This window comes from Metopolophium dirhodum, chromosome 3, assembly GCF_019925205.1.
Source record: "Metopolophium dirhodum isolate CAU chromosome 3, ASM1992520v1, whole genome shotgun sequence".
In the NCBI taxonomy this organism is placed as follows: domain Eukaryota; kingdom Metazoa; phylum Arthropoda; class Insecta; order Hemiptera; family Aphididae; genus Metopolophium; species Metopolophium dirhodum.
The window spans coordinates 22,615,613-22,634,072 of NC_083562.1; the positions used below are offsets into that span (position 1 = coordinate 22,615,613).

At 29.2% G+C, this 18,460-nt stretch overlaps 1 protein-coding gene across 1 annotated transcript; it reads left to right on the top strand.

Annotated features, from left to right (window-relative positions):
- The first annotated feature begins 8,344 nt into the window (after positions 1 to 8,344).
- LOC132940918 (interferon-inducible double-stranded RNA-dependent protein kinase activator A homolog) lies at positions 8,345 to 17,639 on the top strand. Its single transcript, XM_061008724.1, has 8 exons — positions 8,345 to 8,772; positions 9,172 to 9,506; positions 9,687 to 9,840; positions 9,920 to 10,067; positions 10,129 to 10,304; positions 15,817 to 16,058; positions 16,128 to 16,236; positions 16,297 to 17,639. The coding sequence occupies exons 2-8, from the start codon at positions 9,201 to 9,203 to the stop codon at positions 16,428 to 16,430; spliced, it is 1,269 nt and encodes a 422-aa protein (XP_060864707.1). The 5' UTR covers positions 8,345 to 8,772; positions 9,172 to 9,200; the 3' UTR covers positions 16,431 to 17,639.
- The last annotated feature ends 821 nt before the right edge of the window (positions 17,640 to 18,460 follow it).

An 18,460-nucleotide genomic window follows, 5' to 3' on the forward strand; every position in this document is an offset into this window, starting at 1 on the left:
TCTAGACTTATTGGTTTGGTCATTTTATAATTTCAAGGTGCTCCTCAAAGAAGGCAGCCTAAAATGTTGCGTATTATAAAAATCAAAAATTGAAAAGCCACTGCCAAAGTAAAACCATATTATGACATTGAGCGTGCGAGTTTAAATAAAAAACAATTAGTAAAAATCTATAACTATATGAAATACCAATATAATATATTATGATTTATAATACATGATTATATTATAATAATATTTGTATAATATTCATAGTTTATAAATTGAATCCGACCACAATTCATAATAATCGTTTTAATAGGTGTTATAAGTATAATTTAGACTCGTGGTTATTAATGTATATATATTATGTTTCCCCTCTATTATTAGTTTGTAGAATGATAAAAAGTAAAAATAATAAATAAATTAGTACAACAACAAAAAAAAACCTAATTTCTTTGTAATCATCTTTTTTCTTTTTCTAATAATATGTTCAACATTCTACGAACTTATAATTATATAAATGGTACCTAATTAACAAAAATATTTTTCTGGATAATATGAAAATTCAAAATTAATCTAATTGAAGATATTAAAAATAATTATAAGTTAATTTTAAGTTTACGTAGAAGAAAATTAGTTAATAAGTTGATAAAACGATCAACCTATAACTATAGTAAGCACTTTTTTATTTTATGTTTCGTTATTCATATTCAAATGACAATTTATAACTGATATAATATGACAGAGTATCAAAATTATTTTGCTTTTGAACATTTAAATAATATAATAAATACAACTTCCTCTGGCAGAGATAAATACACAACCGTTGTATCCCTTCAATTATTATACGATACCAAATATTTTTCCGAACTCAATTTTCAAAAGTATTGATTAGGAAAACAAATATACCGACACAGACAACCGCGATGTGACATTTCCTGTATATAATATAACATCATGACCAAATAAAATATATAGGAATGATCATAATATAAAACCTAGAATTGTTCAGTCCACGCATCTCCTCGGGCGGCCTATATCGTACCCACAGTTATTAGTGACTTTTGATTGGTCGATTTTTCCTTATGTTATGTATGAATGTACGTAATGACAACCAATAACAAAAGTGGAGAACTGTGGTATAGGTGAAGAAATATTCGAGCGGTGTGTGGTGTGCGATCAAACAATTTGTGATCATAGATATATATATTTTGTCATGTACTCAAGTACCTAACCATAGTAATATACCTAATGTGTGTATAGTGTATTATGTGCGAAGTTCCTTCCAGCGGAAACAGTTTTAACTACCTATTCGGGGTACGAACTGTTGTGTATTATATATTATGCAGTTTTTTAATTAATTTGATGCTCAGTAACCTTACTTCAAGACATAGTGCGAATATTTTAGAATTGTTTTTTAATATGTAATATACTAATAAATTACTAATGGCCTCTCTTTTAGTTTTTACCATGGTACATTAAAATATGTCATAAATATATTACATTTAAAAAAACTGCATTAAAATATTCACACGGCATCATAAACTGGGCCACAAGCCGGGCTACTGCAGACTTAACAATAATTGATTAACATATTATACTGCGTAACAATAATATTATGTCACGTGCGTACAAGCATACCGCTACAACAGATGTCAGTGTATTATTATATCATTACCAAACAGTTGTCATATATGAATCGCAATGGTTATATACCCGACAGTGGGCTCTTATAAGGGTTAAAGTCTTAACCAGACGTCTTGGCGTCTTGCTCGGCATCACCACCGAGTACAGACATCGTGGAATCCTGCAGCAGAACTGACTTCCGCCTATATAATCCATATTATAATAAATGAGACTACGCGGGAGGCGAAAGGCGGGTAGGGCGCACAATATATTTTAATATCATATTACTACATAATACTGGCGTCATCGACCACCTGTTAATATTTCGACGTGCGGTTGATACGATATAATCAATCAGCAGCTATGCGCTATAGAGTATAATATTATTATAACATAATGTAGTTTCTTATTTATAATGGTATACTCTTGGTATAGCGTCGAGTGCGATATTATTTCATTTTAGTTCGGGCGTATCGCGGATTTAGATGGATTGTACTTTCAACGAATTATTACATGCGTGTGTAGGTACTGGATATATATATAATATATAGGTAATGCGTATTATATTTATTGAACGCACACTGCGCGTTCGACGTTTAAAACGACAGCTGTTATCGGTTTTTTTTTTTTTTTGTCCGGAAACAGACGATGCGGAATTAATATCGTATTTATTTGGACGCGTAAAAAACAACGACGATGGGGCGTCGGCAACGTTTGACAAGCCGATAACGGTATCGCACATAACTAACAAAATAACAATGATGGAGTGGCGCGAGTGCTATATATTATACTGCTGCGCTGACGCATAATAATAATATTGTGTCTTACGTTGTAAGCTCGTTTTTGTCAATACGGTGGAGCCTAGGGCAACATGTTTTTTGTTTATGCACTGCGGTGTTGAGTAGGTAACAAGGTAACTGTATGAAAGGCTTTGGTCACCTGTACGTTAAATTTTTGAATATACCCATACGCTATAGCTGTGGGTTCTGCCGTTGACACGGTTCCGTGATTATCGTTTTAAATAGTAGCCAGTAGGTACAGTATATTATATTACAAGAGAATATCAAATATGAAATGATCAATAGACAGTTGTAGACTATGTTTCTATAAACCAAGGGCGTTTGCGGGGGCGGGGCAAATAGGGGCAGTTGCCCCTCTTGGGTTTTTCTGGATTGATCATCGTAATTATTATTGATGATTTTAATGTTCTAAAAAACATAAAAATGCCCTAACAATTGTGAACAGTGCACAAATAATTTTTATTTTTAATATTAAAGATATAAATTCGGTATAAATTATAATATACATTTTAAACCTTTTAATGATTGTATAACAGTTTTACAGACAGAACTTATCATTTGGACAACTTACTTATTTAATCTGAAAGATAATTTTTTTTTTCTATACCCATAGGTTTAGACTTTAGATCATATATATTTATTATAAAAATCATGTAAAAACATGTGCAAATTTTAAAATTAAATTAAATGCAAAACAAGACCTTAAAATTTAAAATCGGCAAAAAATTCTGTGTAGGTATGTTATAAAACAAGTATCGCTAGATTTGGAAAACAATGCAAAGTAATTTACAAATGTAAATCGTAATCCTAACCTCAATCATTACCGTTATATTAAATATTAAATATCGCAAAATAAACTTTTTTTAAATTAAAAATAAAAACATTTTCTTTTTGTTACAGAGTGTTTTTTATTACACTCGATTATAAACGTCAGAACTAAGAACGTTACTTTTATAGATTATGAGATGTAGTGGTGGGACCAAGACACCAAGTGCAATACTGCACACTGCAATTTTTACTTTTTTGATAAAAAAATGAAATGTTCATAGATGGCATACCTACAATAGTTTCAACTTTTCAAGTTTGTGGTATCTATGACTGAATAAGCTAAAAATATTAAATTTTCTAAATTACCTAAAATTATAAAATCAACGGTAACATTTTATTTATTAAAAAAATGTAGTTGATAATTTATAATTACATAACAATTAATTAAAATTAATGCTGTAAGATTAAGTTTTAACTAACTATATCTACGTATAATTCATAAATATTTTTACATTTCTTGTCTATATAAAAGAAAACATGTCACAAAAAATACTTTATAACTAATAGGATAGTGAGACAAAAAATTTAAAAGAAAATATTTTGCCCTCCCCTTGACAAATTCCTGCGGACGCCCATGTAGAGCTCCCGACGTTCATTTCAGTAATCTGAAGTTGTAATTTCTCATTGTTTAATCAAAATTATATTTTGCGATAGATTTGTACCGACGTCCATATTTTCATACATTGTGCTATTCGGCCAGTTTGAGTGTGACCCACATAAAATATATTTGTTTATAAAAACTTACCATCCGTCCGACGGGCCGTGGCTTGCATTGTAAACATTAAAAAAATATATATATAATAACTTAAGCAGCACTATTTCGCGAACTACGAAAGCGAAATATACGTGTTATTGCTTGTTCGGTGTGAAATATGCAACTCGCTGTTTATAATTGAATATAAATGTATAATTTAAATTAAAAATTGATGTAAATGTTCAAATTAAAAATTTCGAATATGTGGTGCCACTGTGCCAGGATGGGTATTTGGACGTTTCCCAATTCTCATTGTTGAATTATATTTATATATATATTAACTAGAGTATTAATTTAATCATTTGTACATTTTAGATTCTGAGCGGAGCGAGAAAGCTAGTGGTTTAACAATGGTGTTTATTTTTTTATATCCTGTATACAAAAGTTCTACCAGAAGGAGTTCTTTGATTTCAACATATAGTATCTTATCTTTTAGCAAATTGGATCAACATGGTACTTCAAATAGGTCATTTTTCGATTTTCTCAATAGTTATTTAATGCCACGGGAAAAACTACCGATAAATTACGAAAAACCGCTAAAAATAGCATTTTAATTTCTAACGTTTTGTTTATCACCATAGCAACGAATAAAAAATAATAACATTATAATATTAATTCAACATACAGGCTATAATAAATAATAACAATATAAAAAATCCAGATTTACAAACAGTCTCCGCTCAGAATCGTTTTTCTTATACAATAATATTATATCATTGAATTCATGTTTAATACAATCCATTATACATTGACCCACTTGTAACCTACTGTACAGCAGAGCGATATCTACTTACCCGCTTTTTTTGATTTGCATTGTATATTATTGTTTATTAAACAATAATAATAATTTAATAATTTAACAATTAAACTTTAAATGTTTTGTCCATGGGGGGCGTCCATCGAATCAGGGGGGAGGATAATAATATGATGGATAATAATTAAAAATAATAAATTAAATCATGCTATTATCCTTCAATTTTTGTCGCAAGTTATTTTTCTTTAATATCAAATGAAAAATTTTAATCAACTCATTTATTTTGTTATTTTAATTATTTAATAATTTATTTTCATTTTCAATATAATAGAATTTGAAAACAAGTAAGCATTCTATTATATTTTTTTTTATGATAACTGGCAATTTTTATGCGGAATCGTGTTACAATCAGGTGAATTCGGGTAAAATAAAAAAAATCTTTTGTATGACGAAATACGGAATTGTGGAATTGTGTAAACAAAAAGGTTTATTGTGCGGAATCGTGTGTTGCCCTTAAATATTATGATTAATTATATAATCTCTATTTGTATATTATAAAAATTAAAATTTTGTGTTACCTACTAATAATTATAATAAACTGTATTGTTAGTAAAATATGAAAATCTATTTGATACGTATATAGGATAAATAGGAGACCGCTGACCAGACTATATAATTATTATGTTACGTGTAAAATGAAAATTCAAAAAATATTTAATCAGCCGTTAGCAATCAAAAAAAATCATTATAATACTTTTATAGAATTTAAAAAATCCACATTCCAACTAGGTATTTTTAAGCTATTACAGCTAAAAGTGTTTTTATTTAACCCCTCGATTTTCGTATTGCAATGTTTTATAATTAAATTACCTACATGGGTACGCACTACGCATATAGATCGTGTTATATCGAAAATTAATTTAAACGATTCTATTACGTTTTAAGCACCCACGTGTATTAGATAGGTAATAATAATAACAATAAAAATAACGCATAAACATAATGCCATCTTTAGGCTTTAAGAGCTTTAAAGTTTAAGGGCACATAATCACCAAACTTAAAATTTAAAACGTATAATAGGTACCAATTTATATATTTTGACATTTTGTACATGATATAACGTTTATTTATACCTACCTATAGGGTAATGTCTAATGACTCTAATGACGTAGGTATTATTTGACTATAATAATTAATAATTAATAATATAGCATAGGTATTTTTAAAAATAATTTTACGTTTTTATATTTTTAATTTCAGTAATTAAAATTTAAAAGAATGGAATGTTTAATAAGACGTATTATGTAACCCAAACATAAGTATTATTATTGCACGTAGCACGTACGTGGTAAAGTGAATTCTATAATACTACGGCGTCGTTCAATGGTTCGTGGAAATGGCCCATTTATGTCGATTTTATACAGCCCGTATACATAGTAGTTTCACTCGAACATGAATAAAATGTTTAAAAAATCACAAAAGTTTGTGTTTATGTGTTAAAAAAATATTATAAAAGTAGGTAGGTACTAAACATGTATACCCAATACCTATAGTATAACGAAAAATGCCTACTTAAAACTAGTATAACTAGTAACTACCATACATTTCTATAATATTATTCACCAATTATAAATTTAAAAAAAAAATTCAAAGTAATAAGTCTCCGCATTTAATTTTTGTGTTAATTTACAATAATGACATAAATTTATTTATTGCTGACTGCTGAGTGACGAGAACACCAATAAAATATAATATATCACGCATTAAATATTTAAATATATAATGTTATAATAATATATAATTATTATATTATATTATTATACATTATAATTGTAACTACTTTTTACAGTGCAAAGAACCAAATTTTAAATATTAGGTTAAATAGTAAATGCATAAATGATAATTACAACAAACATATACTTTAAAAGACTATGATTAATCCAAGGCCGGATCCAGAAATTTTTTTCGGGGTGAGGAGGAGTCAGACCCCCTGGACCCCCCCCCCATTCCCTCACCCACAGATATGGCCTTGATTAAACTTTAATCTATTATTATTAATTATTGATATTTATTAGAAATATTGTATTTGTATTTAAATTATTTTGTCATAGTTATACTATAACAGATTCGTAGATTTTATCATTGATTATAAATACTAGTATAATGTTAATAATAAATGGTATCGTGTATTTTTTTTTTATTGAGTTAAGCCTTGCAACTATGGCCATTAGCTGTTTTTGTTTGTAGCGGTATGAACGGTTGTGGTTGGAACACGTTTTGTGTGAGTGGCAAGGATTTATTGCTAAATATCCCGGGTGGTCACCCATCCGAAAGCTAGCAACACCAGGCGATACGTACACGACCGCGCCACATGCTATGTACCTATTATTTATGAATAGACTGACAGTGGCAATAATATGTGGGGGCTTGGGGGGGGGGGCTTAGCCCCTTCACAAAAATGTAATATATACAATAGTTTAGAAAAAAATTTTTTGGGACTTAAGCCCCTCTAAAACATTTTTCCAATTAGCGCCACTGTGAACATTTGATGGATAGGGGTGGGTGATACAGTCTTTCCTAGCGGAACACCAGTGATGCCATTTCTTGCAAACTAAAGCATTGTTATTAACGGTTAGTATATTCCATTGAACTATACTCAACTATATAATAACTATAATATAATATATTTATTATATAGTTCAATGGTGTATTCACTATACCTACAGCAAAATGTATAATGCATAGATCTATTAATTATTTAGTAATGTATATTGTATTGTTGATAGAAACAGTAAAAGACACATTTTCATCTAATTTCTTATTTATCTGTAAAATTTATTTTTTATATCTGATAATTATATTATGTTTCTAATTCGATTATATAAAACTAGTTCAACAACCGCGTAGTGCTAGTAGAATTTCAGTGCACACCATAGATATATTATAGAACAACTAGATAGCTGACTACTATACAACAACCATGCAATGTTTTGAGGTCGTTGTGTTGTCGCAATTTGCCTAAAAGGCAATGTTTACATTTTATGATATTTAAAATATATATATATATAATATACTTATCAATGTTATCATATAAAAGTGTAAACATTGCCGTTTAGGCATATCACATAGTTAATCTATACTACATCACTATATAGAAATATGTGAGGCATGTAGCGGACGCGGCTTCAAACAACGCGACTTAAGTACTTAACATAAAATAATTTGACTATAATAGTTATCAGTCGGCAATCTATAATAATATAATTGTTCTATTAATTGTCCACGTTATTGTATAGGATCTAAGCGGTGTACACTATCTAATGGCGGTTTTAGATAGTGCTATCTTTATCGTGGTCGATACTGATAGTCGATAGTCGGTTATTGTTATAAGACCGTGGTTATAGTTATATTCTGTGTCGGTACTTTGGTCACAGAATAGATTACATTTGGTTACCATGACAAAATAGATAGGTATGTCAGCAACAATACGAGATGTAGACCGGTTAGCGCATTCAGGTACACCCTTCTCAACTATGGTCGTAGTTCAGGCCATTTCATTGGCCGTTAAATTACCCGGCCGACATACAGTCGTTAACCGGCTAATAGACGGGGTGCGGAGTGGCGGGTGAACACGATGCGTATCAAAATGTTGCTAACATACCTATCTATTTTTGATTTCTCTGATTTTGGATTTTCCTACCCATCTCTTTTACGTAATAGCACAGAAGACGGAACAATATTAAAACGTTCGTGCACCAGCTGCTGCTGCTACAATACGGTTGCTTGTAACTGACTGGCGATTGGTTCTTAAGATTACATTTAAACGAAATCGTGTTGTACTTTTAAGTTTTATTCCAGTGCTCACTGCTCGCGTAGTCTCGTTATGATCGTTTTCTACGTTCTAGATTTTATCGGCGTTATTAATAAAATTAAAATATAATATATACGTATAATAATTAATAGGTGCATTAATACTATTATAGTATTAACTATCCGGCTGTCATTACTCATACTGGGGCCTTTCGACAGAGGTAAGCACCTTGTTATTGTTTATAAATAACCAGGTAAACACTGAACAATAATATTTTATAATAATAATTATATAATAGTTACTAAAATTAATTTGATCACAATATCCCGTCAGCCAGATGCCCAGATATCGACATATCGCTGTTCGTTATATTCATTGTCTATTCACGTTTCACGATAGCCTTAGTCCGTGATCGGTATACGTATTATGTCAATATTTGTATCCATCCCATTGCATTACTTAATCGCTCGAAAGCAATATTAAATACCTATCTAATGTCAAATTTTGTCTAGGATACTGGATAGGTGCGCACCATCAATGGCCATTCCTATCTCCAAGTTAGCCTATCACCAACCCCCTTAACATGTGACTTAATCGCACCACTGCTTGTTTACATTAGGTACACATTTGTGCAGATCATCTGGTTACATGTCTTCCAGGATAACCATGTTTGCAAATTTCTCCAGCACCAAAAACACAACAGTCGACGGTAGAGTAGAATACCCCGACAAATGCTGTCCAACCCAAGGGCCACTGTTAACCGCAGTCTCATCAAAGTGTCAGCACCCATGTTCCTCGCAACAGAAACTCATGTTTGAGGAATATAACCAAAATAATAACTTTGATATTTACAACATGGATGCACCAACAAGTTCTCCGCTCAAGCCCTGTAATACGGATTTCAAGAAAACTTCCTGTAAAGAGAAAAAATTTGACTTGCCAACAAAACTCAATGTAAGTTGTTATTACCAAATAAAAATCATATCTTAACAGTCAACTGTATTCTACCAATATCAACTTATAAATTATCCAATATCCCATTAAATTATGGCTAATATTTAATGTGTATTTTTATTTATATTATACTTAATATGTACCTACTTATCCAATGTAATTAATTAAATTTGTTTTTAGGAGATAAAACAGGACAGCTTGAAATCTCCTATTGCTAAACTCAATGAAATTATGTTGTTAAAAAAACAAGTAGTCGAATACAATTTGGTTTCCATAACGGGTCATGTACATAATCCAGTTTTTAGATTTGTTGCTGTAAATGATGGAATATATGGTAAATAATTGATACCTATACCTAATTATAATAAAACGAAAATATATTTAACCTTCTTAATGAAAAATAATGGTTTTAGCTTATGGAGAAGGTTTGTCAAAAAAAGAAGCGAAGAAAAATGCAGCTATAGCTTTATTGGATCAATTAGATGATAATAATGGAAACAACACCATAACGTCTACCACTTCGAACATTTCACCAAGCAATGTTAGCCCTTTGAAGTATAGGTATATACAAAATAATATATAACTGGATAGATTGAATGATTTATGTTTAATTTGTTTTCAGCAAAGAGAGCGTTTTAGATGACATATCAAAAGTAAACCCTATTGGTGTACTGCAAGAGTTGTGCATGGCTCGTCATTGGGAATTACCCAGTTACAAGTTTCCACAAGATGAACGCAATGAATCACATAATGTTTGGTATTCTGTGGTATGTTCCCTTAGGGACTTACAATCTGTAGGTAAGCAACTTATTCAAACACTTACATTTAACATTTAAAAAAATTAGATATATATTTTAATAATACTAGCTGTATTACCCAATTTTGCCCGAGAAAAAATGAACACCTAAAATGCTATGTATATTGGCGTATCTCGATAATAGATAAAGTCATAAAGACAACACATTTTAACTAATCATTATAGTAATGTAAATGTTGAAACTAAATATTATATAATATTAATAGCTGATCCCGCGCATTTCGTTGCCCGTAAAAAATTACAATTTTTGACAAAATTGTGATTGTTTAACTCCTTTTGGGTGCAACTCAGCCTTCCTGGTAGGCACAATGAGCCGGACAATGTGTCATAGCATATCAAGTAGGCAATATGAGAAAATGTTATTTAATGCATGCTTGTACCTGATCTGCCTGATTAACCAATTGCAACCAAATAATAAAAACTAATTTCTATCAATTATTTCTTCTATAACCAATAGCAACCATTTATAAACAAAAATGTCCACCGTAAATCTCAAAATCTCTGTTGAAGCACGTTCCAGAGTTGGACCTAGAGGGTGAAAAATAACGACCTATTCTCATACCTACCAAATATACAAAAAAAATTTCATTAAAATCGGTCGAGTCGTTTCAAAGGAGTGGGACTACAAACACCATGACACGAGATTTTTATATATTAGAAGATAATATTTTCTTAAAATCATACTGTGGTTACCAGGCAACCAAACCTTGCATAGCACCTTGAAATTTGGTTCTTTCCCTTTTTAAATTCACCTATCTTTTGCCCAGAGGTCTAATCTATCTCTGTACCAAATTTCATCAACATCGGTCCAGCCGTTTAGGAATGCATAAAGGACACACACACAGACAGACAAACATTTATTTTTATATAATTTATAGATTATTCATATGCCTAATAAATTCACAATTTAATATAGCACACTATTTAAAAAGTGTTAAGCCCTGACATCAATATAATTAACATATATGAAATAGTTTGATTCAAATCCAGTCTCAGTGTTCCTAACTATTTATCTTAGAACTTTTAAACTGCTTCTAATTATAATATAATAGTATTATCTTATAATCTTAAGACTTGTGGAACTAATGTATATGTAATGTAAAACTAATGTAAATCCATGCACATTGCACTTGCTTTATCTAACCAAAAACAAATAACTGGAGTTCAAAACAGCTGACATATAAACATCGGAGAAATTTCTATGAGAAAAGTGTGGTGTTACAACATATTTAATTTATGTTTATTTTTATTTCACTATGGTAAAAAAAAATGTAGAAACATAAAATTTTAACTTGTAATAATTTGGTTGAAATTTATATTTATCTTTTTAACTGCTAGGTAGGGGGTTAAATAAATGCATTGATAAGTATGCATTTCAAATTAGTTAATATTATATTATAAAAATTGTATAGTTAAATTTAAAAAATAAATGATAAATTGTAAACTTATGTATCAATATATTTTTATTGAAAGTATATAATATTATTATTTAACTGTTGAAGTTAAACATCTTACATTCTGAATTAAAAATAAAACATTAACTAATAAAATGAAAAACTCAATGGACACAAACAGTTTATAGCTCTTTATATAGACCAGTGCTTCTCAAACATATTTGTTTATAGAGCCCTTATGTTGCTAAAAAAATTCTACATAGCCTCAAAAATTGAGAATATTCATTAAATATATATAATTCATGTAAAATGATGCATGAATGATTTGCTTATTAATTTGTTTCTATATAATATAATCATAACCGACATAAACAATAAAAGCAATATAACCTTCAACCCACCAAGTGTTATCCACAGTATAGAATTCCACTTCAGTGGGAAATAAAAATTACTTATAAATTATAATCTTATATGAGTTATAGTCATAACTCATAAATCATAATAAAGTATCTCCGTTTAAAAATTCCCAGGGAGCAATGGCCCTTTGGCCCTTTCCCTCTTTGACCACCCTTGAACCAACACATCTATAATACTACTTCTACTACATCTACTATAAAACAAAGTAGGCATGCTGGTTATAAATAATCAAGGCCAGGATTTGTATGCAACAGCATATTTTTTTCTGCTACGACCAAATGGAGTTTAAGTGAGTAATGTCCACCATTTATAATATTATTCTGATATAAATGGTACTATTTTTATTTTGCATGATTTGCATATATAGAGTGAGCATGACACATATTTTGCATATTTAGTATGATTGTATTTATTGTATTTAAGCCGGTAATAATTAAACTGATCAAAGTATATAACTTGGATTTTTTGTCAAACATAAATTTTATTTTTATAAATAAAATCCAAAGGTATAATATGCGATAAACGAGTGAATAGTTTGACAGAGAAAGATAAAAACAATTAACAAAAGTATGTATACTGTATAGGTATCAATATAAAATCCAAGATAAGATATAATTTGTTGGGTATTAGTGTATTACACGCAATCCTAATATTTTCTATGTTGTACAAATCGTTCATTCGTTGTCATACCATTAGATTGTTTTTCATTGTGATTTTAGTAAAATTATTTTGATTTTAATTTTAAAAATGCCAAGTCTAAAATGAAAGTGACAAATTACGAAAATTTGTTGCAGAATTGTAGAAAAAAAATATGTGGTCGTAGCATAAAATTTGCAATGAAGCGCAGTTATATTACTGCTGATATAAACTATAAAAATATTTTTTTGTGATCTAATATTTTAATAAATTATTATCTAATGATTATATTATTAACATTAATTAATTAATATAAAACTTTAATTATTCTCTCATTTCAAATTTATGGTCCTAGTACAATATGCTATCTAACGTACTTATCGGTTTAGCATTATCAAAAATAATATAGGTATCTATTATCTATCAACACTATCTATTCATTATACCAAATTCTATTACATCTATATATACTTAATCATTTAGAAATATTGTGATTAAGCTTTTTATAAAAAAAAATAAAATTAGTTTGTGTTAGAAAGTCACATGGATTATACTAAGTTGAACTGGATATTTTTATCATTGTATTATTATTATTTCTTAGTAATTATTATGCATGTTATAACTAAGTTATTTGCTTAACCCCCGCAAGAATTCCACTGTAAGTTTTTTTTTTGGAAATAAATTTAATTATCTAATTTTTATTTAAACTTAAGAATTATTTTATATTTCCTGTGATAAATATGGTAAATACTAATAGCTGTATGCCTGTATTTGTTTTAAGTAATCAATTTATGTCATTATATTATTAAGATTACTATACATAATTTTACAGTAAATGCACTGAACTATAATATAGATTGCAGAATAAAAATACCTGAAAAGAAACCTCCGACAAACAATCCCGGAAAAAAATCCCCGACCCTAGGAAAAAATAACTCCCAGACTACAATATTACTAACAACCACATGAAATTCATTGATTAAATATTTTTAAAAGTTAATTAGTGTAAAATTTGTAACTAAATATTAATAATGTAATTACACTAATTAGTTTTTAAAAAATATTTGCTAAATCATTTTCATCTTGCTGTGAGTAATATAAACATTAAACTTATATTGTACCTAGTATGGGGATTTTTATTCTAATTACCACAGACTGTATATTATTATTGTGTAAAATGAAACTTGAGTAAATAATTATTTAGTCCTTTTGTACGGTTTTTTTATTATTTTTAAGGAAATATATATGGGAGTATTGTGGCATCACCTCCACGGGTTACTTGTTATGTAATATCATGTGGGGGCTACAGCCCCCTCCCCCCAACATTTCAGCCATAGTTGCGCCACTGTATAGGGTACTTCAAATAAAGATAACGTAAGCCAATGTGTTTACAAAAAGATCCCCAGACCAACTAAGGTCGACTAGTACAATATTCATGCAAAGATTTAGCAGTTGCTGAATTTCAAAAACTTGAGAAAATTAGTGGTCCTGGTATAATATTATACAAATAGATAAATAAAATAAATTATGCATATTGTATGAGTACCAATTTTTTTTTCTGAAAATTTAAATTCTTAATCTGAATTTATACATGGCATCACATACTGTAGTTTTGGGTGGTTCTTATTTGGGTCATTTTTGAATTCTTATGTTGAAGGGCAAAAATCCATTTATTTAAAAATACGAAAAATGTTGTGAATAGTACGAATCTCCTAACTCAATTTTTTCATCTCACTGTATTAGCCTGAAGTTTAACCAGTAAAATGCATTAAAATTAACAGGTACAATTTCAGCAAATAAAATATGAAATACTCAAAAAGTTGAAAGTTTGTGGTCTACTTTTATGTAAAAAGTTGATTATATAATCATAGGCGTGCGCACGGGGTGAGCCGGTCAAGTCCAGGGTCGACTTGAAACTTTTTAAGGTTTAAAATGTGCGTATATATTTTATTATAATAATATGTTTGTGAAGGTATCACGGAAATTTTATTTGTCGTGAAAGTATAATAAATTTAAAAATATTTGTGTGTGTGTATAACATTGTACCTTTATAACTATTATAGTAGGTAGTAGGTACTATAGAAATTAATATGTTAATACATCAACATGTATAATGTTGATGTTTTAAAAAAAATTAGGGGCGCTGTCCTAATATTAAGGTATTAAATTGCCTAGGCTCGAACAGAAATTGAATTCTGCGCACGCCTATGTATATAATGCTTGTTATTTTTCACCTGACACGAATACCATCAAAATGTGATAGTCCTTTATTTAATGTATAGAAAGATTTATTTTGTTAAACCATGGAATAACAGCTAAAATAATGAACTTATCGAGAAAAGTTTTAGATCAAAGTTGTATTCATAAAAAAGACAAATAATTGTCTGTTAAGTTTATTATTTTAGCCGTAATTCTATGAGATATAAACAAATAATTCGCTCTGTACATCAAATGGGCAATAATCACATTTTGATGGTATTCGTGTTGCGTGAAAAATAATTATATTGACAAATTTTTTGCATCAAAGTGGACCACAACCCTTCAACTTCTTGATTGACTATTCCATAGTTTTCTCTCTGAAATTCAAGAATGACCCAAATAAGAACACCCTACTGTACATATTATAATTATTTATAATTTAAAATAAATAATAAAACAGAAAGTCATGGCTGAAGAGTTGCATGGAATTTTACAATGAAATAATTAAAAAAACTGCTTTACTATGGAAAGTCCACAGCGCTTGAGCACATTTTATAAATATATTGCTGTTATTTAGTATAATATAATATCTTATATACATGTGATTTGTGTTATTTTTTTTATAATGATATTTGTAAATAGTTTAAAATTAATTTATAACATATTAATTGTTGTCAATACTCCTTGTACGGTTTTTGTTTTTCTATTTCATCGTAATGCTATTAATAGCAATAATCAAACTTCAGAAATAATATCATTGTTTCTAAAAAATATACATATATATCATTACATTTGTGTATAATTAGTAATTAACTTATGTAATAAAAATGAAAATGTATTTAAAAAGGTGAAGGAAAAACCAAGCAAGCAGCTAAAAGACAAGCGGCTCATATTATGTATGCCAAAATAAAAAACTTCCCTCAACAGAGCATCTCTAAGACTAGGGAATATGTATATCCAACACCTAGTAAATTTATGCTAGACCTTATGGAAAGTAAGGATTTAGATTGCATAAATAATCTGAAATCCTTGGAAATATTCTTGAACCGTTTAAAATCATCACAAAAGCCAAGTTTAAACAAACTAAGGGTAATACATCAATTTAATTCACACACGCTAAATATAATATATACTTTTATTTTCTTTATTTTTATGCAGAATACCGATTCTACAGTTGAAATAAGAAAAAATTCCATTAAACTTTTAGAAGCAATTGGAGAAGAAGAACATTTTAGTATTACATATTTATTGATGAGTAACGAGTCAGGTAAGAGATCGGTTAAAGTAATAATCGTCATATTTTATTCTATGCTCTTTTTTTTTTCAGTTGATATTGGAATGGTAATGCAATTAGCTGTCACTCCTCTTTTGTTGTTTATCGGTTCTGGCAGAACAACGAAAGATGCTCGAGAAATGGCTGCCTATGTTGCTCTATTGTACATAAGACTCTTATTAGAGTAGTGAATCAACAAAAATACAACTTATATATTCTACATCCTTACCTAATAATATTATGCATTTCGTTAAGCTTAAAACATAATTTTTATATTATATTATAATATTAGTATAATGCTAACTTTTGTTAAATTTCTACATGTAGTCACTTAATTCCTATAACTTATTAAAAAAGATTTATAATATTTATTTTTTGAATCATTAGCACTAATATTTTTTCCCCTTTCTAATATTCATTTAAATACATACAATTTATAAATTGATGTAAAATATTTTATATATCATTTTTAAAGTAAAATTATGTATTGAATTGTTTTTCTTAAGTATACATTTAGTTTTAACTTCCTACTAATAGTGCATTAGTTTAGTTTATTTTGTATTTTCTTTAATGTCATAAACTTACAGGTATATTTTATGTGAAATTAAAATTGTCTGCACAATATGGTACAATATGCACACAGTTAAACTACTAATATTCTCTGTATATTTTTAAAACAATTGGCTGTATTTGATTTTACAAAATCTTTTGTTAAAATTAAGAAGATAAGTATAATATTCTGAACAGTATTTCATATGATATATAATATAAGTATTTAGTATAAACTTAAGTATTTGATTAATATAATACAAAATATATGTGTATGATGCACAAACAGTAGACAATCAATATGCATTTTGTATTCAATCAATATCTTGTGAGAAATGTATAATATATTAAGGTGCCGCACATTAATTAATTTTGAATAGTGTAATAGTAATTAATATTCTAATATAAAAATTCATAATCTAAATCTAAAATGTCTAAAAAATAGCAAAAAATCAAGGGTCGTGGCTGAAACCTATCGGCCGCTGCTATCAGTTGGTGAATAAGTGCATAAAAAAATGTTGTATCCAAACATAGTATTTATAAAGGAGTTGTACATAGTAGTGTGTTGAAAAATAATATTTTAATTTATAGATGAAACTTTTATATAATCTACTAGCCTGGGTTAAAATTAATCAATCTCGATACCTGACAGATATTGGAATGGACAGCGCTTGAACTAAACCTGGGAACCAATGTCCTTTGCAACAGTCGCAGCTTGCCAGATATCTATTAATCTAATAGTAATAATAGTTAATAATATGTAATTTCTACTAACATTAATATTATAATTATCATTAATAAAAGGTTTAAATTTTATTATATAGGCCAGTCTTCCTTAGGAAAGCTAATGTATTTGATATTTTTTCGATACCTGATCCTAATGCTTCATTCATGTTGGGTGGAATATTGAATTTTCTGAGTTCGTCGGTGTATTGATAGCACTCTGTTATTATATGTTTTACTGTTAGTGTAACCCCACATACTGCATTAAGTGGTCTCCTCTTTGGCCACAAGGAACTTATGAAAACTATACTCTCTTATATGTCCATGCAGTCCACCTATACAGTATAAACTATAAACCTATAAACTATATGACATTTTCAAAATATTAATAATTTTATTATTACACATTATATTATTACTATAACGTGAGTTAAAGTCTGTGTCGCAGAACTGACTCGGCGTTGTTATATTATAATTCCATAGCTCTGTAGACTTGGTGTACACACACAACATTAAATGGACTTCAATCAATTTACACAATCGTCTATGGCCACCCATCGACATTCAAACACCCTGCCTGATTGTCGTGATAAACCGCACTGCAGCTCTTATAATTAATATATACCTATTATATGTATATACTAGCTGGTCCCGTGCACGTTGCCCGTCAAATGTACCAACTCTATATATGACTCGAGCTTTTTTCTGGTTGTTGCATAGAATATCCCTGCATAGTGTATTACCTTTGCCGACTTGTCGTGATCGATGAACGCAGAGGCGTGATAAAAAAGTAGTATGTGTGGCTCGTGCGGGAAGGCATTTTCAGTCCTAAGTGAATTGCGGCCCGCGACTGAAATTGCTCACTTCCAGCCCTTTCCACACAATATACTATTGTCTATTGTATAAACCAACAAGTAATACCTGAAGTACCTTCAATGACACATTA

What these genes read in the sequence shown, in the direction of transcription:
- LOC132940918 (XM_061008724.1), top strand. Translation starts at nt 9,201, where the DNA reads ATGTCTTCCAGGATAACCATGTTTGCAAATTTCTCCAGCACCAAAAAC. An exon ending in ACTTGCCAACAAAACTCAAT is followed by an intron (nt 9,507 to 9,686) that starts GTAAGTTGTTAT and finishes ATTTGTTTTTAG; the next exon opens with GAGATAAAACAGGACAGCTT. An exon ending in TAGGGACTTACAATCTGTAG is followed by an intron (nt 10,305 to 15,816) that starts GTAAGCAACTTA and finishes GTATTTAAAAAG; the next exon opens with GTGAAGGAAAAACCAAGCAA.